At 51.9% G+C, this 24360-nt stretch overlaps 1 protein-coding gene across 2 annotated transcripts; it reads left to right on the forward strand.

The window, feature by feature from the left end:
• The first annotated feature begins 3877 nt into the window (after positions 1-3877).
• On the forward strand, positions 3878-19425 carry LOC125625814 (CD48 antigen). Of its 2 annotated transcripts, none has more exons than XM_048828336.2 (7): positions 3878-3981; positions 9610-9948; positions 12413-12709; positions 13589-13708; positions 15136-15227; positions 16740-16837; positions 18858-19425. In XM_048828336.2, the coding sequence occupies exons 1-6, from the start codon at positions 3921-3923 to the stop codon at positions 16830-16832; spliced, it is 1002 nt and encodes a 333-aa protein (XP_048684293.2). In that variant the 5' UTR covers positions 3878-3920; the 3' UTR covers positions 16833-16837; positions 18858-19425. The 2 variants fall into 2 exon arrangements, with proteins under 2 accessions (XP_048684293.2, XP_074978940.1); XM_075122839.1 differs by having other exon boundaries at positions 19230-19425.
• The last annotated feature ends 4935 nt before the right edge of the window (positions 19426-24360 follow it).

The raw sequence follows: 24360 nt of genomic DNA on the forward strand, positions 1-24360 counted from the left end.
AACATGGTCCCCCAATGGCTACAAGGGAAGTTTACTCCTAGGCCCTTGGTCTCACCTGGCAGCACCAGGGGGCTGTGCTGTGGGGCCCCTCTGGGTCCTCTGCCGGCCACCCTGCTGTGCCGTGGGTCCCCTGTGGGCGTCGGCGCGTTGAACCTTCCCTGCCCAATGTCTTGGTGACAGAGGCAGCTCCCAGGCCACTCTCCGCTCCATCCTGGCTTGGCTGGTTTCAGCACCTGCCACCCCTGCTCTCCCCTCCTCGCCTCCCAGCACACACCCTCCCGGAGACGAGACAGTAGCCCAGCACAGGGACCGATGGGCCGGAGAGCCCATGAGGGGCCATCTGCTGCAGCCCGGCCGCGGACACAGCCGCTGTGAGGAGACGCCAAGCGAAGCAGGCAGCTGTTACAACAAAGAAGCCGAAGACCTGAGGCCGCTACCCACAGGTGAGCAGGTTGGGTCCAACCATCGAATAGCCACAGGAATCTAGGGAAGTGAGAGCAGTGCACGCTGCAGGGGTCTGCAGACTCGGGGGGGGCGGGTGGAGTCGCTGCAAACAGCTGGCACGCCTGGACTGCAGGGCCACGGACAGGACCAGGACGGAGTAAAAGAGCCTCAGACAACAGCAAGTTTAGGCTTGAAATTAGGCGAAGGTTTCTAACCGTCAGAGGAGTGAGGGTCTGGAACAACCTCCCAAGGGGAGCCGGGGGGGGGGGGCAAAAAATCTAACTGGCTTCAAGACTCAGTTTGAGAAGTTTATGGAGGGGGTGGTAGGATGGGACTGCCCACAATGGCACGTAGCCGCAAATATCTCCAATGTCCGGAGATGGGACACTAGACGGGGAGGCCCCGGAGTTACTACAGAGAATTCTTTCCCAGGTGTCCGGCTGGTGGGTCTTGCCCACATGCTCAGGGTCCAACTGATCACCAGATTTGGGGTCAGGAAGGAGTTTTCCTGAGGTCAGATTGACTGAGACCCTGTGGGTTTTACGCCTTCCTCTGCAGCCTGGGGCACGGGTCATTTGCAGGTTTAATCTAGTGTGGATGGCAGCGTCTCTGGAAGGCGAAGTTGTTAAGTCATGCTGTGAGGAGTTCAGTGACTCAGGCGGTGAGGGGTCTGTTACAGGAGAGGGTGGGGGAGGTTCTGTGGCCTGCGATGGGCAGGAGGTCAGACTAGGATCATAATGGTCCCTTCTGACTTTAGAGCAGGGGCACCAGAACAGGGGGGCAGGGGGCCATGCCCCCCCACACACTTTTAAAGGTGCAAGGGCGATACCTGCCCACTTTTTACCGGCCCTAAGGGTGAGTGATGGGGGGAGGGGTGGAGAGGAGTGAGCAGGGGGCGGGAGCCACGGTTTGGGCGACTGTGGCCCCTTCCCCACACACACTTTTAGGGTGCTTCTGCCACTCCTGCCTTAAAGTTAGAGTGACCAGATGTCCCGATTTTATAGGGACAGTCCCGATATTTGGGGCTTTGTCTTATATAGGTGCCTATTACCCCCCACCCCATTCCGATTTTTCACACTTGCTGTCTAGTCACCCTACTTAAAGTCTGTGAGTGGGACTGACGTAGGAGGATCAACAGAATGATGGCAGCAAGAGGGGGGAAGCCAGTGCCCCACCAACCACAATAACATGGGCAAGCGGGAGAGGGGGACAAAGGCCAGCACACTTGAATGGCTAGGAGACCTAACAGATTACAATGGCCCAGCAGTACAGACCATGTCCCTGCAGTGGGCTATGTACTAATAACCTCCAGCCCCAGCAAATCAGCAAACGCTGGCACAAAGGACACAACAGCAACAAAAATGGTTGCAAGGAAAGATGTAGCAACTGGCGCAGAACTTGGCGGGAGGAGCACAGGTTGCAGGGGGGAAGAGTTTGGAGGAGGCACTCGGAAGTCAGTCTGTGTGCACAGGGCTGGAATCTGGGCTGCAGCATGTCTGTAAATAGTTCTCTTAATCAAGAGCCGGTTTACCAGTAACGGCCTTTTGGAGATTAACGTTCTAATTAGGGCTGGTCAAAACTTTTTCCATGAAAAACAGTTTTTGCTGGGAAACCGGGATTTTGACTAAACCAAAATTTTTCAGGGAAAGTGGCTGCTTTGTGCAGAAGACTTTGATTTGTCATTGAAAAACTGAATGCCCGCAAACTCAATTGTTTGGATTTCGCAATGTTCCCATGGTGCTTCATGGGAACTGTAGGTCAATTACCTCCTGTCTCCATTCTCTATGGGTGAGGCTTCCTGACCTGCCCACATCTCCCATAATGCACCATGGCCAGGGACTTCTCTGATGAAGGGGGGATTTGTAGTCTGACCAGGAAGCCTGGAATTTAAGGCATCCAAACTACGACTCCCATCGGGCAAAGCCACAGCATTTCCAAATTGCAATATTTCGGGGTTTGGCCAAAACTGTTTAGTTTCAAATTTCTATTGAAAACCGAAGTTTTGCACAGGGGAAAAAAATTATTATTTTTTTTTGATCAGCTGCCCTTCCAAATGCTATTGTCTGTGTCCGTGTGCAGCTAACAAGTCATTATTGTGTGTTTGTGTTTGCATGAGACCTGCAAATTCACTGCAGCCTTCCTCAACCCCCTGGGTTTCCCCCCCTTCTAGATTTTTCACTTTGTCAACTGAAACTGACGAGAAAGCTCCTTTAGAAGCACTAGGGGGCGCTTTCACCATTTCAGGCCCATCTCGGCCAGACTGCAAGAGGCCGGTCCCATGGCCAAGTCATTGGCCTGGAACGTGGGATATCTCAGTTTTGTCACCTTGAGCACATGACTTCATCTCAACTCCCACCTGAGCTAGGTGGGTGGTAGGTGAGACACTGGCAAAGTGTGTCATATTTCCCACAGCTACAGCTGGCCCATGGAGCATAACTACCGGCTAACAGACTTAGACCATGTCTTCACTGCCCCAAAAAGGTGTAATTTGTCTCCCACACACCCACCCACACACCATGGATTTAGCTACTGTGCTATAAAACCCTAATGGAGACAATGCTCTGAAGCTCGTCCTACAACATAGCTAGGTGAGATCACACAAGGACAGCAGTGTTGACCTCACCTAGCTACAGTGTGGTAAAAGTGACAGAAACTGGTCTCCATTCAAATTTTACTGTGAAATAGCTAACCTATGTTAGGTACCCAGCTGTGTGTGAGTGTATTTGACTGTGATGACTTACTAATACATAGCTCTTATCTAGCACTTCTCAGCAATAGATCTCAAAGCACTTTACCAAGGTCAGTAGGAGTATGCCCAGGCCTTTAGCTCAAGAACCAGAGCCTGAAGATCTCAAGTTCAAACCTCACTAATGCCAAGGGAGTTGCATGTACAAAGGAGACAAAGCAGTCCCCGTCTGGTGGGGATAATTAATCTACATGTGGGAGGTGTTCTAACGCTAGGGTGATAGGAGCCACAGCTATGCAATATTTTTGTTAGCTAGCAGAACTATACTGCCAATCAGTGTGTCTGCCAGCGTCCCTGTGGAAAGCAAACACAGGCAAAGCTACTTTCGGGACATTTTGTTTGGTCAGCCTGTTCACCTGGCCCGCAGAGAAAAGATGAAAATAGAGTCAACTAAGGCGACGTTTACATGGAGTAGAAATGTCCAGATGTTGATGTTGAAATAACCCAATGCTCATTTCGGTCCCATCTGCGTGAGACTGATGATCACTTTACTTAAGACAAGGTACAATAATGTGGCATGGCTCATAAGTGATGAGGTCCAATTCTGAATGGCTTGATCTGCACACTTGGTTAACGACTTGCTAGCCATTTTATTTATTTATGCATATTCCAAGACCACCCCCGTGTTTGTCTAATGGGCGAGAAGGGCAGGGTGTGTCCTATGTGCTGCACTTCCCCCTGTATTCGCAGCTCAGATTGCATTGTTTCAGCTACAGGCAGTGATGAGGACATGGAGGTGAGACGCCCCTCTGTCCCATTCCTGCTACTGCTACTGATCAGTTTGTTGGCAGGTAAGTGACTAATCACTGGCTTAAAATCTACCAGCACAAGGGAAAGACCCACAGGTAGGCAGGGAAGCAGGAGGTTTTCTTCAGTAGTAAAGTACTGGAGATTCAAGGTGTCATTAACCATACGGTTGCAGGGAGTAAGTAGATTCTTTAGCAAATTATCCTATGTGCATGCACTCAGAGCAGCTACTGTGTGTATATGTGCAATAGTTTAGAATCAAGGGGGAGAAGTGACTGGTCAGTGACTGTTGGTGAATATTATCAGAATAATTATTTGGTAAGTAATATCTGGGGAGTCACTAAACCTATTTAAAATGCTCACTAGTTTGTAACTCTTTTGTCACCAAATGAATTTTAGTTCTAGGGATTTAGAAAGCAGGCAGGGCAAGTGGCATGAAACATTGGAGAGGGAGTCACTAAACCTATTTAAAATGCTCACTAGTTTGTAACTCTTTTGTCACCAAATGAATTTTAGTTCTAGGGATTTAGAAAGCAGGCAGGGCAAGTGGCATGAAACATTGGAGAGGGAAGTTGGAATGTTATCAATCAAAAAATCTTCTGACAAGTGTCAAACAAAAGTAACCAAAGACCTTGGAAAACCTTGATTTCTGTGCACTGTTCATTTTTTCACTGGCTGTGAGGATGAAAGGGGGTTGATCTGTGCTGCTTTTTCATGCCTGTAACCCATTTGGATTTTCCTGTGGATTTATTCAATTCACTTATTTGTTTGCATTAATGTGCTCAAAAGCTCTAGGTACTTTATGGTTTTGAAAGCTGTCGTATATACAGTAAATCTAGAGAGGTTTGCAAGACCAGCCATAGTAAGCAGAGATCCAAAAATAAGCCAGAAGGTTCATATCAGTGTTGTATTTATTCTTTATTCTGTTCCACTGCTGCCCTTTAAAAAAAATAACTTTCCATAGAATGCCAGAAGATGGGTACGTTTGGAAAGTGCGAGAGAAACAACAAGTTTAAAGGATCTGGGAGTTACAAATGTACAGACTGCTAGAGAATGCCTGTCTGTCTCTGTCTAAACACCTCACGTGCTATTCGTACACCTAGATTTTGATGTACTTTGTCTTAAAACTGCTCCTAGGACAATTAAACCAAGTCCTGGGGCATCCAGATGTGTGTAGTACTGACTGGAAGGGAAACCTACAGAATAAATCATAAGGGCTTTAAAATAATCCTCTCACATTTTCTGAATATATTTTTGGATTAATGTTACTCACTGGTCTTGTAATTTGGTCATAGAAACGTTTAAGAAGCAAAGAAATTTTAACCAGTGTTTTCTTCATTTGATAAAAGATGTTTTACCCCTGAGATTGGCAAATGTCTAGATCACAGGTTCGAAGCTTACAGGGTTTGCTCTTTCTGCTCTTTCCATGCTGCTACATGGGAAGAGGAGGCTAAAGATGGAAAAGTTTATCTGGTCTGCTAGATTATGGAGTGATAGGACTCCGTAGTTAAGGTTACAACTGAGTTTCCATTATAGAGTCTTTCTTTGTCTTTTTTTTTCTTCCATCCATCCATCCATCCATCCATGCATCCATCCATGAGGAAATTATAGCAAGAATAAAAACTGGTCAAAACCTATATTCAGAAAACTGTGATCATATCATTTCACACTCCCTGAAATGCAGAAAAAGTCCCCTCGGTCTCAAACCGGGTGAGTTAGCTCTAGGATTAAGGTAGGATTTTTCTTCTACATTGGAAGCAAATTGGACAAGCGGATCTTAAATGAGGACACTCTAATAACAGAGCTGGGAGTTAAAAAACCCAGCAGCTCCTAAATCGTATTTGACACTGTGTAGTACGAAAGGAGAAAGAGAGAGAAATCGAACGTCATTTGCTGGACTCCCCTGGCTGAGATCTGGCGTCGGACACCCCGTGTTTAGCTGGCGCCAGTCTAATTTACATAATTATTTCAATCGTTATCTTATAATATTGCTACTTGTGACCAGCACGAGTGAGCTTCGTATAGCAAATGATATGATTGCTGGAGAACTGCTCTTTCATTAAAAGAAAGTAAATTTTGGTTCACACTGGGGGATTTGCACTGACTCCAGCCAGCAGACTGCCCTGAATTCCCCCCAGATCACCGGGGTGACTTGAAACTGGCAAACCCTGCCCGTAGGCTGGGCCAACCGTTATATACCATTTACACCAATGCTGTTCACCCTAGTTCCTAGCAGGGCTAAATGATACCAGGGCAAGTAGTGGCTTTGCCTGCCTTTGCAGTGATGCATCTATGCCAGGGACTGGAGCTGGGGCAAATCCCCAGTGCAGACAAAGCATCAGCCTATATCTACACCACAGGTGGGCCCAGTTCTGCACACACAGTTCTGTCAGTTGGGGTGGGAGGAGGGGTGATCCCTGACCTACAAAAGCCGCTGGTGTAGACGCAGTTTTACCAGTATATCTGGTTTGGTTCAGGAACGGTGGAATAAGTGATACCTGCAAAAGCGCCGTTTTGCGGCTATCAGCTGTGTCCGCATTATTATGCACCAGCCAGTATCCCGTGTAGATGGGGCCTCTGGCTCCAGCTCTGTTCCTTGCAGACTTAAAGTTCATTGTGTAACCCGAGGGCAAGAGAAGCGTGTCTATAGGAAAAGGATCATGTATCCAGCCAAGGTTTGGCTGGCATGCACGCTTCTTACTCCGCTGCATTCTTCCTCTTTAATATGCTGCCCATCACCATGGCCTCCAGCCAGGTGTAAAAACTGCCTCATTGTAGAGCTTATGTAAGATCATTGGTTATCCCTCTTATCAGTGTGCCGGAACACACTGATACAACACAGCCTCTCATTTGTATCTAGGTGGACCCAGTTAGACGTAGCGGGACCTGGAGTTTGAATGCCCCAGAGTGCCCAGGTCAGTTGTTCCAGGCTCTGAGACTTGCTCCTGCCGGGTTTTGTTTGCTGTGTAGACGTGCCCTGGAGCTGGAGGCTCGGGTGGATGTACCTACGCTAGCTGTGATCAAGCTGATGCACTAAAAACAGCCATGAAGCTGCCTGGGCGCGGCCCATGTGGGATCCCGTCTGAAATCCAAACTGTGAACCTGTGCGGTCAGCCACGCTGCTAGCTTGCTCTGAGCTAGTGCAGGTTCGGCTGCTCGAGCTGGACTTTACATCTTCAGCTCCAGTGTAGATGCAACCTGGCCCCTTTACTCCACTCCAGCCGCATCGAGAGACATTCAAATTAGTGTAGATTATATTTGTGCCAATTTGAAGGTCCCTTTCTACATCTAGAGCAGGGTCAAGTTGCTTCAGTGTAAGCGTATGGCTTCACTGCACAGGGCTGGCCCTAGACCAAACGGCGCCCCCCCCCCCCATGTGTTAATCTTTTGAATGCCTTGTTTTGTATGGCGTTTGTAGCCCATTTCATGACTGCACGATTTGCATGCATGATTTATCCTTGTCAGATAGGATGATAAATTTGCACACCAGGTTCTGTAAATCTGTATTTATTCATGCCATATATAAGCAAATTAAAAAATATTCATTTCCTCTACGTTTATAGAAATTTCTTCATTTTAAGACTAACTGAAATGGCCTAACATGATCAATGAATCCACCTACAGAACACCCGAAACATTTTACTTCAAACGTTCTATTTTCCCCTTTTGTCGCTAATAACAAAAACAGCCCCCCAAGCCCAGTGCCCCCTAGCCCGGCACCCCAGATGGTCGCCTGCCCCTAAATCCGGCCCGAAAGGTGTGTACTGAACTCAGCTGATCTAACTCTGGTTAAAATAGCAGTGAACACACGGCAACTCTGCTTTTATCTGGGGTTAACGCAGCAGGGCAGCCTGGGGCTCAACACGCTGCTAACCAGAGTGAAAAGCCGAGGTAAGAACACATCTAGCTATCTATAGCTGTCTACCTATATCTGTACAGGTAGATAGCTATTTTGCAGTGAACACCATGCCCTCTATGAGATTCAAGCCCCGGCCCTTTTCCAGACAGCGAAACGAATATTTTGGAGAGGGGGAAGCAAGTTTGCACTCTCCCAAGTAGTAAATCTATGCATCTCATGCAAGGACACACATGCTGCGTGTGCTTCTATCACGTACTGTGTGCGGTTTTTTTTGGTCGTGCATTTGGCTAGCCATTTCAGCTTGTGCTTTGCAAACCAAATCGCCCTCGGTCAGAGATCAAGATCAGTTTCCACGGGGTGGGGGTGGGGGAATTCAAATAACTGAGCTGAGGCTGAGAAGAAATTACCAGTGGCCAGTAAGGGGGAGAAAAACACAACACAACCCCCACAAACCCCCACCTCTCCTGACTCTGAGCGCAGAAATGTCTCTGCAATACAGGAAACAAGCAGCTTATAATTTTGGCCACTGGAAGAGTTAATGCAGCATAAACGCTGTGATGTGGTCACCTGATCTTCCTTTTAATACACAATCGCATCTGTCGCTTCTCCCTCAAAGGGCAGCATGGCAAACAAAGAACACTGGCTCAGATGAGACTGAAATTCACGAAGACCTTACTTTTCATACAGCCAGTTTCATCCCAATGCTCTTTATAAAATACGGGCCAAGTCCTGCAGTTCTTACTCAGGCAAAGCTCCCCTTAAGAGTCAAGTTAACGGCAGCTTTGCCTGCGTAAGGGTGAGGTGATTTGGGCCTATAGGTAGAAGTTGGTCCTTTATGGGAGGAAGGAGAGGCATGTGGGGAAGGCTCTAGATTCAGGACCTACAGGACTGGATTTTTCACAAGAGCTCTGCTCCCAACATACAGAGCTTGTCTGAAAATCTGCCCCCCTCCCTCCCTCCCTCCCCAGTCTCCACATTCTTTGGGGCAGGGACTGTCTGTCAGTACATACAGCACTTAGCACAATAGGGCCCTGGTCTCAACTGGGGCTGCTAGGTGCTGCTGAAATAGAAATAATAATAACGAAGAACCCATCACTGTAATGCGACCACTTCTGAGGTGGAGCGGGGCAGCTGTTCAACAGCGCACAGCAACACAGCAGTAGTTTAGGGGAGGAAGTCAGTGAAGAAGGAGCCTCCTTCCCACTGGAATCGCAGTAGGTAATTAGGGAGACGACGGAAGGACACCACCAAGAACAAATGTGTGTAGCAAGATAATATGCCCAGGGCCTTTTACACTGGTGGGGAGACGAGGTGTGTTTAACACCAGCAGAATTACCTTAGATATCAAATTAAAAGGAAAACAAAAATGACACTACAGACTACAAGGGAAAAACGTGGATATTGGTTACCGACCATTCGTGGGATGGCTGCAATAGATTAAACCCTTTGTTGGCATATAAAAAGGATAGGCTCTGTTGCAGAGAACAAACTATTCCTGGTTACCAAATACCATTTAAAAACCTGAGGAGAGCCTAAGTTATATTTAAGGATGAATGTGAAATTATGTGGGTGGGTGTGAATGAAATGTTCTCACCACTCACAACCTGTTGGTGCCTTTATCCGTAAGAAATACCTGGTGAAGGGATATAATATCCTGTTAACTCCTTCGTTCTTGTCCTCCACGTGCCTGTCAGCCCTGTGTTTTATTCCAGTGACAGCTTTAGCTGTTCATCTTCAGCATCATCCTGATAAAATATCACAATCCTTTTTGGTGGAGGCTTGGTTGTTTCTGGTTGGTTTTGCATTTTTTTAGGCATCATAATTGGCCAAGAACTGACTTCCGACCGGCAGGTGAATGGGGCTCTGGGAGGATCGGTCGTGCTGTCTGTGGATCTATCCCCCGGGAAAAAGGTGAAAAAAATCGAATGGAGCTTTAAGGCTGGGACAGGTGCGACGATCCAGCTGGCTGAGTTCAATGGAGGGAAGTTTGAGCGACCGGATCCCAGCGACAGATTTCAGCAGAGGCTAGAAATGTACGAGACTTCGCTGAGGATCAAGGCTCTGGAGCTGGGCGATAGCGGAGTTTATGAGGCCCGGGTTAAGATCGTACCAGCAACTCTGGAGGAACAGGCCTTTCTCCTCACGGTCTATGGTAAGTGACGACAAATCGGTTTCTTAGCTGTAACCCAGTTTCCAGAAATATTAGGGTACGGCTGAATCTCTGATTTTGTGCACGTTGGTGCAATTCACCCCTGTGCAGTGCGACCAGCACGAGGTCTCTGCACCGTTTACGCCTTCAAAATAGGGCTTAAGGGGAACCACAGGGTTTGTCCAGGTGCAGCAGCATCTCTAAAATATCCCCTTCATACCTCTCACAACCCAGTCCTGTCTCCACAAGAGGTGCCATAGATTCCAGGCCACGTCAGGATGGGCTGTTCAGCTGGGCCGTTCTCACGTTTCAGGCCAGCGTGGATGAAATCCAGTGAGATAAGACATTCAGAGAGATTTCTGCCATCTTGGGCCAAAATCTCACCGGACTGGCTGTTCCTGATGGATTTTGATTGTGTCTGAATCAGGATTGGGAAATAGGCCCTTTTTCCTTATAGGGTCCAACCTAGAACCAAAATCAGAGAGACGAGGATGAATCCAGTGATTCACACTGAGTCTCCGAAACTCAAAGGGGTTCAGACTCCGGGATCAGGTTTTGGCCCATCTCTGTTGAACTTCTTTGTAATCTTCCTGTATGTTTCTAATGCAAATAAGCTTATCAGTTTCCATAAAACCCACATTTAGAAACACAGAACAAGCCTGCCATCTGTGAATTGAGACAAATTATGGCTCTTGATGGGCAATAAAACTTTAGTGCAATGAGGAAAAGGGGAAAAGAAAAGTCTATTTACCTACGTATCAGCTGTCTATTTACCCATCATTAACTCAGCCAGAGGTTAGGGGTCTTTCCAGGAGAGGTTGTGTGGCCTGCGATGGGCAGGAGGTCCCACTAGATGATCTTGATAGACCCATAGGCACCAAGGTCAGAAGGGACCATGTGCAGGGGTTTGACTATCCATCGCTCTGTCTCTGTATCTAGCATTAGTCTATGATCCTCCCTATGCATCCATCCATCCTGAGCTTACGCCCAGGTCACCTGAGCCGCTGTCCTTGGTGTGGGGCAGTATCCTGTGAGCAGAGCCCTGCCTGGCCTTGGCAGCTGGGAGAGTGGCTGGGGGTACATCTGGGTTATGAATCTGACCCCAATTGTCTGCGTTAGCCGCAATCACCCTTCCCCTCCATCCTAGCCAAACGCCCAGCGCTCACGGGGTCCCAAGATGGGCTACCAACACCCCACAAGGACAATTTGGCCAGTTACTTTGGGACACACATATGTGGTTTGTGGGATGAGTCAGCTCCCCTCCCTTCTCCACTGACCCCTTGGCCAAGTGATACCCCGGGGACTCCATCGCTTTGCGGCTGGTCAGACTCTGCCTTCCCCGGGCCCACTGGGAGCTCGCTGGGCTCCTGCCCGTGGAATGACAGGGAGCTAGAGCTGTTGTCGATTCCATTCCCCCCAGTGGAGGGTACGTTAATCAAGCTGGCACAGAGCGGGTGCCAGGGCCGCAGCAAGAGAAATTTTACCAGAGGGAAGGTTGCAGCAATGGGAAGGTGCAATAGGCTGTTACCCGCTCCAGGGTGGGGATCGTAGGTGGCCAGTAGCACCCAGTACGGGGCAACATGCTAGGGAGAGCCAGGGGAGCATGGATGTAGCCTCTCCCGGAGTGGGTCTCAGTGGAGCCACTGGTGGGGCTTACAGCTCCTTCTACTTGGGGGGAGTCCCTGGGGGCAGAGGACGATGGAAGCTCTGCCTGCCCTCCTGCAGGGGTTAATCCTGCTCCGGCTCTGATAGCTCAGCACAGCTCGGCCCAGCTGGTGTGAATCGAGCCCTGCCGGTTCATCCTGCCATTGCTTGGACATGGAGGGTGACTTGCCCGCTGGCACTCGGGCAGCTCTGTCACCTGCAGGGCCTGCCTTCACGTAGGAAGGGAAAAGCCGCTGCAGAACGGGGACTCACTGGCTGGGTGGCAGAACTGCTGAGCTGGGCTTAGAGTGGATCACAAACTGCATATGGGTCAGTGGTGTGATGCAGTTGTGAAAAGGGCTGACATCCCTCTGGGGTGTATGAACAGGAGCGTCGTAGGCCAGACCCGGGACGTCCCTGTCCCGCTCTGTCGAGCACTGGAAAGCCTCAGCTGGAGTCCCGTGTCCAGGTCGGGGCGCCACACTTTAGGAAAGACACGGACCAACTGGAGAGAGTCCAGAGGAGAATACCTAAAATGACAAAAGGTTCAGAAAGTGAGGAAAGGTTAAAAACACTGGGCATGTCTAGTCCTGGGAAAGGAAGACGGAGGTTTGGGGGAACCTGATAGTCTTCAAACATGTGAAGGGCTGTGATAAAGAGGCAGGGATCAATTGTTCTTGTGTCCACTGGAGGTAGGAGACGAAAAGTGGGCTCAATCTGGCCTGGTCTAGGCTGACGTGGCCCTGCCTTAGTGCCGGGGTTGGACTAGACGACCTCTCGAGCATTGCTGAGATTCTGGGTTTTCTTTGTGATTGAAACACAGAGCCTGTGCCAGAGCCGGAGATAAAGAGTCACTCAGTCTCCAGCACGGCCGATGGGTGCAATGTCACTCTGCAGTGTCAGGTGTCTGGCAGGGAAGAGGTTAACGTCTCCTGGATGAGAGGGAACCCACCCCGAGGCCTGGGCAATTCTGAGCGGTACCAGCTCTCCCGTGATGGCAGGACCCTCCGCCTGTCTCTGCAGCCCAACCCCCCGAACTCTACCTTCACCTGCATGGCCAGCAACCCTGTCGACCAGAAGAGCGTCTCTCCTGACCTGCAGAGCATCTGCCAAAGCGGAGGTGAGGGATTTACAGCCTGTCCCAACCTTGCCTTTTATTACTTAATATAGCGTCGCCCCTCTGCCGAGCAGCAGCAGAATTCAGGGTCTGGCAGGACAGCTTCTTGTGGGAAATCAATGAGGCGGAGCTTGGGTATTTTCCAGTATCATTTCTTTATTTAAAGACTGCACACGAATCCTGTTTCCTCCAGCAGAGGAGGTCACAACAATGCACGCAGCCAATCCCCCTCTGCAGAAACCTCAGCTAAGGCGCGGCTGCTCTGGCACTTTGGGTGTGTCTACACTGCAGCTAGAAACCCAAGCTAGCCCGGGCCAGCTGACTCGGACTCCCGGGCTCGGGCTAGGGGCCTTTTTATTGCAGAGGAGACTTTCTGTCTTAGGCTATGGGACTCTCCCACCTCGCAGGGTCCCAGAGCCCAGACTCTACCCCGAGCCCGGATGTCTATGCTGCGGTTAAACAGCCCCACAGCCCGAGCCCTGCGAGCTGAGTCAGCTGGCACGGGCCAGCCGCGGGTTTTGAATTGCGGTGTAGACATACGCTAAGAAGCCTGAGTTTTAGGTCACGGGTCAGGAAGTCGGCCTATGTGATCCTATTGGTCCGTTCTGGCCTTAAAACGTACCGCTCTGGCATGTATTCAGATTGCCAGCGCTTTAGGGCAAGGACCTTGGTGTCTTATTTATAAAGCACCTGGCCAGATGGTCTGGATCCAAAGTCCGCTGGAGCCAATAGAATGGGTACCACAGGCGTGGGATCAAGTGCTAGACAAAGAGCCCTTCTTCCCACACGCAGCCACGTTCTGGGAACGCGGCCTTGTCCTGTATTTTCCTGGTCGGCGTCGAGCTGGGCACCACGTCATGTGTTTCTGATCTGTCGTCGCAGACAAAGGCACAGACACAGCCATGTGGATGGGGCCTCTGTGCGTTGGGCTGATCGTCGTCACAGCAGCCTGTGTCGGGATGTGGCTGTGGAAGAAAAGGAGGAAAAAGCCAGTCGGCCGAGGTAGGTAACTTCCTTCTTACAGAAACACTAATGGCCCCAGTCAGCTGATGGGTCACAAATAAATAATTGCTGATTATTCACTTATTCATGAGTAATTCTGCCAGCCACTTTCCCCTCCCACACTTTCCTGTATTTTATGGTTACACTGTTGGTTCTCTTTTCTTGAATGTTATATAGTCAAGGTCCAATCTGGCACATGTAACATACATGTAAAGTGTGTGTTGCCTCCTTCTCTAATGGATGGTTCATAAAAACCTTCTACTGCTACCAGCTACTGGAGTAACTCCTTTAGCTCAAGTGGGAGACTATTGTGTTTTGGAGGTGAAAATCATAGGTTCTAAACTGCTGGACAATCCATGATGGGGGGTCAATCTACGAATGCTTATTGCTCGGTGTAATGCTGACTGGTGAGAGGAGTTGTACCATAGCCAATGGGGCTATTAAAGGGTTACAGCTGGTAGTCAAGGCAGGCATTGTGTTAACATTTCCATTCAAGATTTGTTTAAATTAATAGCACTTTGTATCATGCGTTTCACGGAGCGTTTTGCATGTGTAACCCACAGGGGGGAGTGTGGGGCCGGGCCCTCTCTGTACATCTACAGACTCTGTTACGGCTCCTCCTGGAGAACTTTAGCTCAAGCTAATGCCAGAAGCGGGGACTGGACGACAGGGGCTGGGTCACTCCACAGTTCTCCCGTTCTGTTCATTCCCTCTCAAGCGTCTGGCACCGGCCACTGTCAGAGACAGGATGCTGGGCTAGCTGGGCCATTGGTCTGACCCAGTACGGCCGCTCTGATGAACCTGTAACAATGCTGGCTTTTAGCTCTATAGGTCCTCGGTTCAATCCCTAATGTGACAGCCAAGTTGGCAGCTGCCACACAACCATCCATGGCATTCATTGCTACAGCAGTCCCTGTGAGACAGGCCAGTATCAGTATTGTCCTTGCTCAGAAGGGAAAACTCCCCCATGCAGCTGGCCTGGGTCTAACATGCCCAAGACTGGGCAGGATCCCAGGGGAGAGGGACACAAAGAGGCAAGCTCTGATCTCAGCTACGCTGGGGCAAGTCTGCAGTAGTTGCATGGCTGCCCTTGAAAGGGTCAATTCATCAGAGTCGCTGGACTGACTTCAGAGTTAGGCCAGGGTAAGTGAGAGCAGAATCCGGGAGGAAGTGTGGCCTTATGGATAGCGCACTCGACTGGGATTCAGGAGACCTGTGCTTCTATTCCCTGACCTGCTGGGTGACCTCATGCAAGTCACTGCCCTCCTCTGTGCCTCAGTTTCCCCATCTGTAAAGGCAGATAATTATTATCTGGCCCTCAGTGGGGATTATTAGTGCTGGGACGTCGTCACCGCATCCCCAGACCCGGCGGGGTCCCCACAGCCTCTCAGTGTAGGATAATGATCTGTCCCACGTTCTCCCCTAAGCTGCTGTCCCCACGGTCCCAGAGGAGGAATGTCCTTCAGAGCCCCACTATGCTGAGATCAAGAGGAGGAGCCCTCCGGAGGGGAACGACCAGGTGAGTTCCCTTTGGGGGGGAGTTCTCCTGCAGCCTTCAGTTCTCTCTTAGGGCCCCGGCACCTCTAGCGGAAAGCAAAGCCAAGGCTGGGCTTAATGAGTGAACAGCTTGTGGACTTGCATCACACTGGCCCCATGGCACCCCACAGCAGCACGTGGTCTCCTGGTCTCGGGGTGACCCGGCCAGCCCACTCGGGCAATCTGCAGCACCTCTGACTCTGAGCACCTCCGCTCTGGCCTTCAGGCCTTTCTACTTTGCTTGCAATTTTTGTTTCAAATTACCTGACACCTCGGTAACCGCAGGAAATTGCACCGACAGGGCTGTGACCCTGCACGATATTACTCAGCCTTGTTTGCTGGAGAGTCAAGCAGCATCCTGAGCTGCAGCAAGATGATATTGAAGTTGCCAGCTGTTGTTTCCCTACAGAGATAGCGGCTTCTGGTAAATGACGCACACCAGGAAGGGTGTCAGTCTTGCTCCTATCTCCAGTCTGTTATTTATGTATCCGTGTATTTTAGTAACTCCCTTCTGCCTCCGAAACTCTCCCTGCTGTTTCAGAGATAGGGGTTTCAGAGGAACAGCCGTGTTAGTCTGTATTCGCAAAAAGAAAAGGAGTACTTGTGGCACCTTAGAGACTAACCAATTTATTTGAGCATGAGCTTTCGTGAGGTGAGCTGTAGCTCACGAAAGCTCATGCTCAAATAAATTGGTTAGTCTCTAAGGTGCCACAAGTACTCCTTTTCTTTTTAGAGATAGGGGTGTCTTCTTCACTTCCCGTCCTAAGCTACTGAGCAGTTTTGCTGTGTGGTTGTTAAACAGCTGCCACACCCCACCCCAGAGGTGGCTGCATTTCAGAGCTGAGCAAGTGATCCCTGTACTGTGTTGCTGTGTGATACAAAACAGCTGCCACACCCCACCCCAGAGGTGGCTGCATTTCAGTAGTGGGCAAAACTGGAATTTCTACATAAGCTACAATTTTTACTTAGGGAAAACTCCCACTGACAGCAAAAGGAGTTGCAGTGAGTGAGGACTGAGCAAACTCTGAGTAAAGACTTAGCCCAGTATGACTGAGGGTATTTCCTGTTGCCCACGATTCCCCTTAGACACAAGATCATTGTTCCTCGAAGAGAAAAATGGTCTTATTTATAGTGTGTCTGGCAAGGGGATAAATGACTGTGACTCATTGTGGAATTCCCTCTTCATTGAGGGAATTCCAAGGGGGAGGGATAGCTCAGTGGTTTGAGCATTGGCCTGCTAAATCCAGGGTTGTGAATTCAATCCTTCAGGGGGCCATTTGGGATCTGGGGCAAAAATTGGGGATTGGTCCTGCTTTGAGCAGGGGGTTGGACTAGATGACCTCCTGAGGTCCCTTCCAACCCTGATATTCTATGATCTATGCAGCTACTGAACTCAGGGACACACACCCAGCCCCTAAGGGCCATTTCCAGTTCAGGATAACTAACCAACAAAGACAGGACAACAAATTAGTTTTTTTTTTTCTTGTTCTCTTAGGACCCTGGCTGCCCGAGCGAGAGACCACTGGTCACCACCATCTATGATCAGATCCGAGTGGTCCCAGCTGGCCCCTCTGAGCAGCTCACCTAGGCCAGGTGAGTGTTGTGGTTAGGATGGATCTCAGGCTGCGTCTACACCGCAGAACTGTTCCTAATGGAGCTAGTTGAGTGGAACTGGTTTCCGAGCACAGAGCTTCAGAAATGTGTTCAGAGTGCTGTCCTGCTCAGCGGTGGGTTTATCCACACTAGCGCTGGTCTAGCTGCGATGCCCTCTGGGTATCTATCCCACAGGGCATTCCGGGAGACTAAAGGCATCTCCGTGCATTGTGGGATGGCTGTGGGCTGGGGCGGACCTGGGGCAGTCTGTAATGGCACTTAGACCTGCGAGCAGCCAGGCTAAATGAAAGGGGATTTGGCCTCTGTCTGGACCCTCAGGAGAGCTTTTGGGTGTGGGGGGAAGGTATGCTACACATCGGGCTGGCTGAAAAATTTCCAAACAACCTTGTTTTTGGACAGAAATGAATGTAGGGCAGGCGGGGGCGTTGATAGTAGGTTTCGTGTGGAAATTTTCAACTTTTTGGTCAAAAAACCCTAACACCCGAAAATAAAAATATGTCCGCCGCAAACTGGAAAAAAAATTGAATGGGAAATGCTACCGCGTTGCCTCATGGGGTTTACAGTTTGGCTGCCTCATGGCCCCATTCTGCTGTATGGCTGGAGTCCCCAGCCAGACTACGTTTCCCATGATGCACCGGGGCCATGGGACGGGTACAGCCAGCGATCAGCAAGTGAGGTGACCGTTGTGCATTGTGGGAGATGTTGTCCCACGGGGGGCTTGATCCACACAGGAGAATGAGGGCATGAGGCCCCCCACACTACAACTCCCATGAGGCATGGCAGTGGCATTTCTAAATCAAAGCGCCCTGTGGGGAATATACCAGGATCCCGACAGACTGTGGGGAATATACAGTTCTCAGCATAATGGGTCTGTTTCTCATGGACACTACGCCCCCTTTGCACCACCGTGGCTGCATAAAGAGTCCTTAAAGTGGGCATAAATTGTAGTTAAACCCATTTTAAGACTCCGGAACACTGCCAGGGCCTTAGTGTAGAAATTAGGACTTCTCCACATGGGGAAATTAACTGGAATAGCTACTGCAGAATAGTTCCCCATGTGGACTTTCCAGTTCCAGAGTAAGAGTGCTTTGGAAGTGGATTAAGCTCATTTTGGATAAGACTCTCTCGTGTCCATACAGGGAGATACATAGGAATATCTATAGTGCTTCCCTGCTTTAATCTGGAATAACTTCCCCTTGTGTAGACAAGCCCTTAGGTCATGTGGCAGGGACGCTCAGGAGAAACAGGGAAATAGCACCCCCCAAAATGTAGGAGCTTCCCTGAATACTCTGGCTCTCTCGCAATGGAAACACTGTGAGAACAGAGCGCGGTGTATTGCCACAAACAACCCTTGTTTACTTCCCTCTCCATAAATCACATGGGTTGCTAAATTCATCCATCAGGCTGATGGCCTGGGAACAGCGCAGCAACGTCTGCCTTGTGACTGGGAGTGGAACTTTTGACGATGGTACCGGTCAGCAGAAGCAACTAGTGATCTGGGGTCAAGGCCATCTGGCAGGGCGATAACAAATGGATGACACGCACACTTTCAGAGAACCACAAATCTGCTCCTTGGCGGGAGGTGGGAGGAAGTGAGGCAGAGTTTTGTCTTGGAATTAGAGCAGGAGGCTGGGAGTCAGGACTCCTGGGTTCTGTCCCCACCTGTGGGAAAGGAATGTGGTCTACTGGTGGGAGGACAAGAGTCAGGGCTCCTGGGTTGTCTGCCCAGTTAAGGGAGAGGAGTGTTGTCTAATGGTTAGAGCAGGAGGCGTGGGGAGACCACGACTCCCTATTCCCCCTGACTCACTCCTTATCTGTGCTTCCTGTTAATGAGATTTCCCTGCCTCCAGGAGAGGGGTTTTGTGTAAAACCCAGCTGAAGTGCTTGGAGATTCCTTAGCAAAAGACATACACGCTCCCCCTCCCCCACCCCCACCCCGCGCACACACAGAGCAACCTTGCAAAATATGATTGTGTCTCTCTGCTTTGTATCAAAATAGGAGCACCAAGAAAAGTGTGTCGCTGAGACAGCAAAGTCCTGCAACATCCTGGGAGGAGGTAGAGAGTGGGTGTGTTATTGTGGGTCGGGATCATATGTCACCTCTTGAGGCAGCTGTGAGACCTTGGAGTTCACAAGACTCTGCTGAAAATGTGCCAGACACGCAGGGCCTTTTGGGACGAGAAGTGAGATGTGGATTTCCCTGGGGGAATCCCAAGGGAGAGGTTCGTGCAAGTTCCCCCGACTCTGGTTCTGCAAAGCCCCCAGCCTTTCGAAGCTGTGCCCTGCGGAGCAGCTCATTGCCTGATGCAAACATGTGATGTGAGGCCAAGAAAGAAAAAGCTGATCTGCCCAATCTCTGCTCTGGTTCCAGATCTAAGACAGACGAACTTGCAACCGTGGGGGGAAACCCAGTCGTGGGCTTTCAAGGACTGAACCTACCAGAGCCCGATCTTGGGCCTGGGGCTGAGCTCTGGGAAGCTTTTGAGCTTGTGTCTAGGTTATTCTGTTGACTTCATCTGTTTGCTCTGTAATGCTTTTACCTGAAGAATAAAGGTGCTTGCCCAGCAGCAGCGGTGTGGTGACTTGTATCTGCGGGCGACACACTAGTCATAGTCCTTGGAGAGCAAGCAGAGCGCGACCGTGATCCAGGGAGCTCTGCAGCCTGAAAACCCCCGGGCAGGAGAGAGCGAGATGTGGGTCTCCGCTCAGGAGAGGTGACAACCGGGAGTTGGAAACCTTGAAGTGGGTGCCCTCAAGGGAACCCAGGTGCAGTTACCCCGAAACTGGGAAACACAGCATCCTCTGGCTGGGACTGGCTCTGCCTGGTTCTGCTGCAGTGACCTTGCAAGGGCTGGACACAGGCAGGCAGTAGCAGCTGGCTGGAATTTGCTCTGGGGTTGGCTTGGCCTTAAACTGATGGAGTTTATTTTTGTCCCTTTGCTCCTGTCGCCCTTGGGGGCACTGGGGGGTGTTGGCTGCTGCGTTCAGGTTGCTGCCTCGAAAAGCAGAACTGCTCCAGCCCTGGCCTGGGCCAGAAAGGGAGGCAGGGGCCTGATCCTTTCTGCTGGCGAGACGGATCCACCTTCCCCTCCCCACTCAGGGTGGCATGCAGCATGCCAGCAGCCCCATGCCCTCTCTCTGAGCGGGGACTTTGGCCCCCATCAGGGCTGGCTTTGTGTCTGGTGAGCAGATAGGTTGCAGAACAGGAGCCGGGCGGTGTTACCAGAGCTGGCGTGAGGGGTTCATGTGTTGGGCATGTGGTTGGGGGAACAAGGGGTATGGCAGGTGGTGGGGACAGTGTTGTCCTCGTGGGCGATCTATGGCTGGATGGTTGGCCAGGGATCTGCAGGGCTGCAGCATGGGGGCTTTGGGGGGAGGCATGGCTGGAGGTGGAGGGGTAGCTGGGGTGGGGAGCAGAGTGGGATGTATAAGGAGCTCGCGAGGAAGTTCACCAGCTGTGCAGGGGAGCTGGCAAGCCCCGCGACGCTGGGGAGGGCAACACGGGCGAATCCGTATGGGCACAGGGTACGGCCAAACCCGACCTGGCCAGACCCCTGGCACAGACGCATTGAATCCTCTGGTGCAAAGCAACGGGTCGATTTACACCCTTAGACCAGAGACAGGAGAAACACAGGCACTTAACCCGCAGCAGCCTCTCATTTACCTCGGTGCTGTCCGGCTCCGCTCCGGCTCATCCCAGAGCCACACCGAGCTGGGGGAGCAGTCTGTACATTTTCTCTGGAGCAGCTTCCCAAGCTGATGCTCCCCGGGTACCTGCCTAGTGCTTGGCTGCTAGGCCAGGGATTGAACCAGGGACCCCCGCAGCTAAAAGCATGAGCAGCTACATCTTGAGCTAAGGAATCACATCTCTATAGCCTGGCATTGAAACAGACCCATAGCCCCTGTGGATCAGCCCGAAAGGGGCATTCCTAATTCACCCTCCCCAGTGGGTTACAGTTACATGGGTCCCTTTTCACCCGCAGAGCAGGAATGTGACCAGCCTCAAGCCACATGGTGAGGGAGGGACTGAGCCAGGAATAGAACCCAGGAGTTTGGGGGGGGAGGGATAGCTCAGTGGTTTGAGCATTGGCCTGCTAAACCCAGGGTTGTGAGTTCAATCCTTGAGGGGGCCATTTAGGGATCTGGAGCAAAAATCAGGGATTGGTCCTGCTTCAAGCAGGGGGTTGGACTAGATGACCTCCTGAGGTCCCTTCCAACCCTAACCTTCTATGAGTCCAGCACTCTAACCGCTGGTCCTGCTGTCTCTGCTCTCCCGCTGCGAGAGTCTGTTTTGAACAGTCTGTGCCTGTGAGCCGTGGTGCATTCGTGGTTTGTCGGAGCGAGCGAACAATGCTGTGAAACGTTCCCTGGGGGGAGATTGCACTCAACCACGTGGGGAAAAAAGTTTATCGTGGAGGAGCGAAAAAAGAAATGAAGCCAAGTTCCTGGTTTTGCTGCCCTGGTCCAGTTCTGCCGCTGCACCAGCCTGGCCCTCGCCCTTCCCAGCCAACGCCTGGTGGAATAAAGTCCTAGATAATACGGTCTCTTCCATGACTGCTGAACTCCAGGGCAGGATTTAGGCAGCCCAGGCCAGAGAGAACCACAGTCGGTCTGTCTCCAGCAGCCTCAGCACCGAACAGCTGGGGAAAGGCGGCACGGCCAGGGCCGGCATGCGTTAGAGGCAGTTCTAGGCATGTCAGCAGGAGACTCTACACTTGGTAACAAGCAACCTGGTGACCTCCTGGACTCTGTTCCAGTTGATTAGCACCTTTATTAACGTACCAAGTGTGAGCAAATCCCCATTAGGAGCCGGATTTGCAGACGGAAAACCTAGATCCTGTTATCAAAACAGCCCAGTCCTGGGTCCCCTTGGATGACGAGCTATTGGCCTGTTCTGGATTGTTCTGTCCAGGAGGCCAGGCACCAGTCTGACCTAAGGAAGGAATTAAATCCCCCATGCATGGGTCTGTCTAGCTACGGCACCTCTGTGGTCCCCAGCCCACCTGAGCACCTCCAAATCTTTAACATATCTATCCCCACAACACCCCTGGGAGGTTGGGTGGGGCTCTTTATCCTCATTTCATAGATGGGGAAACTGAGGCACAGAACCCATTGGTGTCAAAGGGAGTTAGGCGCCTAAATACCTTTGCGGAGCTGGGTCTTGATGAGTTTGCCCAAGTCACACAGCGTCCACAGCAGTGATCCCGGGTCTGTCAAGTCCCAGGCTAGCCCCAACCACTGGGCTGTCCTTCCTCGCTAGCAGGGCTGCTGCATAGCGGCTGTTACGCCAGGAACCAGGAGTTCGCTGGTGCTGGACCGCCTCCTGAGCCCGACTTCTGAATTTTTCAAAAGAGGATTAACTGGGTGACGTGAAAAGCCCCAGCACTGGGATCTGACCAGCAGCCCCCAGCCCCCTGGGGCCAGGGGATCCTATGCAAGCAGCACGAAACCCCAGGGCTTCTGCTGCAGGAAGAGCCATGGGTATCTGGGGGGGACAGAGAGAGAGTGTAGCCTGTGGGGCAGGCAAGGAGAGGGGGTGATGGGAGAGGATTCAGAGGAACCTCTGCCTGCGGCTTCCCACCTCCCCTCTGGTTAGAGGAGGATGCTGCTAAGGTGGGGTGAGCGGGGAGGGGGGCGAGGCCGACCATAATAGTGACTGCAAAGGCTGGATTCTGCACGGGATGGGGATGATGACAGGCAGGGGAAGCGGGGTGGGGAGAGGGCTGGAGGCCACGGGGCTGGTGCACAAGCGTGTGCGGCCAGGCCAATATGTGTGTGAGTGTGCGAGAGAGAGAGAGAGAGAGAGAGAGAGAGAGCGCTGCCATGATCCAGCAGGAAGGTGTGAGCTACTGAGGTCCAGATGGGAGGGAAGCTCATGACCAGCTCCTGCCCACTGCACTGCTGCCGGGGGCAATTAATTGAGCTGGGTAACTTTGGGGGCTGAGGGCCCAATCTTTGAAGGGAGCAAGAGTACCAGAATTTGGGACAGCTCCCTTCTTTCCATCCCAACCTTCCCCACCACCCCTTATTCTGCAGGGATTGTGGAGTCCTCAAGGGAATCTCCGCACGCTGGTTGCAGTATAGTGCCTATGACACACAGGTGAGCAATCCTAGTTCCAGCCAGCAGAGGGCAGCGGTGCACACAGCCCTGTTCAGTACAGCCTGGTGATGGGTGTGGTGTCAGAGTTTGCTTTGGGGTTCCCAGTCACCGTGACTCTCTCATTGCTAGGGTCACCACGTATCAGGCAGCAACCCGGGCATGGGTCTGCCCCGGGGACTGGAGTTACTCTGGGCACCTCTGTCCTTGAGTCGTTGCATGAGCACAGGGTGATTCTGCTAAGGCCACGGCCTGATTCTCAGTTACACTCCAGCTCCTTCAGGCTGCTCTGACCCCTGAGAACTCCCCCTGCCCAAGGGGTCCTCCTAGCCAGTGTGAAGCGGGCGTCAGGGCACCACACCCACCCTGCTTCCAGCCCTGAGGTAAGGGGGCAGATCGCAGGTGGGGCCAGGGCACAGTGTGTTGTGGCTACTCTCGACTCCCCTGGACCACTGTGGGGTGAGCAGGGACGTGGCCGGAGGGCGCTTGCTCTCTGGCTATTCTCTGCCCTCGTGGGGACACTGGGGGGCACAGTATAATGGCCTCCGCACCCCGAGAGGAAGCATGGAAGTGACTCAGAGACACTTTAACTGCCCTCCCCGCTGCTTCACCCCTGCCCGCTGAACTGAAGCCCCCGGCTTGTGCCCATGCCGATTGCTCCTGCAGAGCGATTCCGTGGGTCTCTATTCACCGGGATGATACTGAGCAGAGGACCACCTGTCGCTCTGCCCACCGGCTGCACCTCCTCCGTATGAGCATCTCTCCGGGCCTCTGCCATCTGGAATCTGCAGCTTCCGGCCAGACGACCCCAGCAAAAAGCGTCCCCGCAGCGCATGTCGGAACCAGATAAATTGGGCAGGACTGGTACGGCATGAGGGGGCAGGATGGAGGGGCACCAGCGTCTAAGCCCCGGGGTTGGGGGGTGAATCCTGACATCCGGGCAAAATCCCAGCTCGGGCCCTTATGTTCTGCCTCCCCGTGTCCGGCCTGTGCTTGCAGCTGGGAAGCCTCTTCGCTGCTAACTGCACCCCAGAGGTAGCTGCATTTTAGTGGGCGAGGGAAGTCACCGCTCTGGGCCCAGCACTGTGCTAGGGCACTGGGGTCAGCCCTGCCTCAGAGGGAGAGCGCCCCCTATGGAGCCACCCGCCCCACTCCCTGCAGCACAGTGCCCCGCTGGGCTCCTCACTGAGTCAGAAGGGAACGCACCCCCCCCGCGGACCAGGCTCACCCCAGCACTCCGTGCAGAGTGGCCTCTCATCCAGGTACCAGCCCAGCGCAGCCCTGCGGAGGCCTGTGGGTGCAGCGTGATGCCACAAGGCTGCAGGGGGGGAGTGGAGCCATTTGCCTGGGGGTGGGGGTGGGGGGGGCTGGGTTGCACCTGGCGTTCACGCAGGCAGCTCCTAGC

The sequence above is a fragment of the Caretta caretta genome, chromosome 24, assembly GCF_965140235.1.
Source record: "Caretta caretta isolate rCarCar2 chromosome 24, rCarCar1.hap1, whole genome shotgun sequence".
NCBI lineage: Eukaryota > Metazoa > Chordata > Testudines > Cheloniidae > Caretta > Caretta caretta.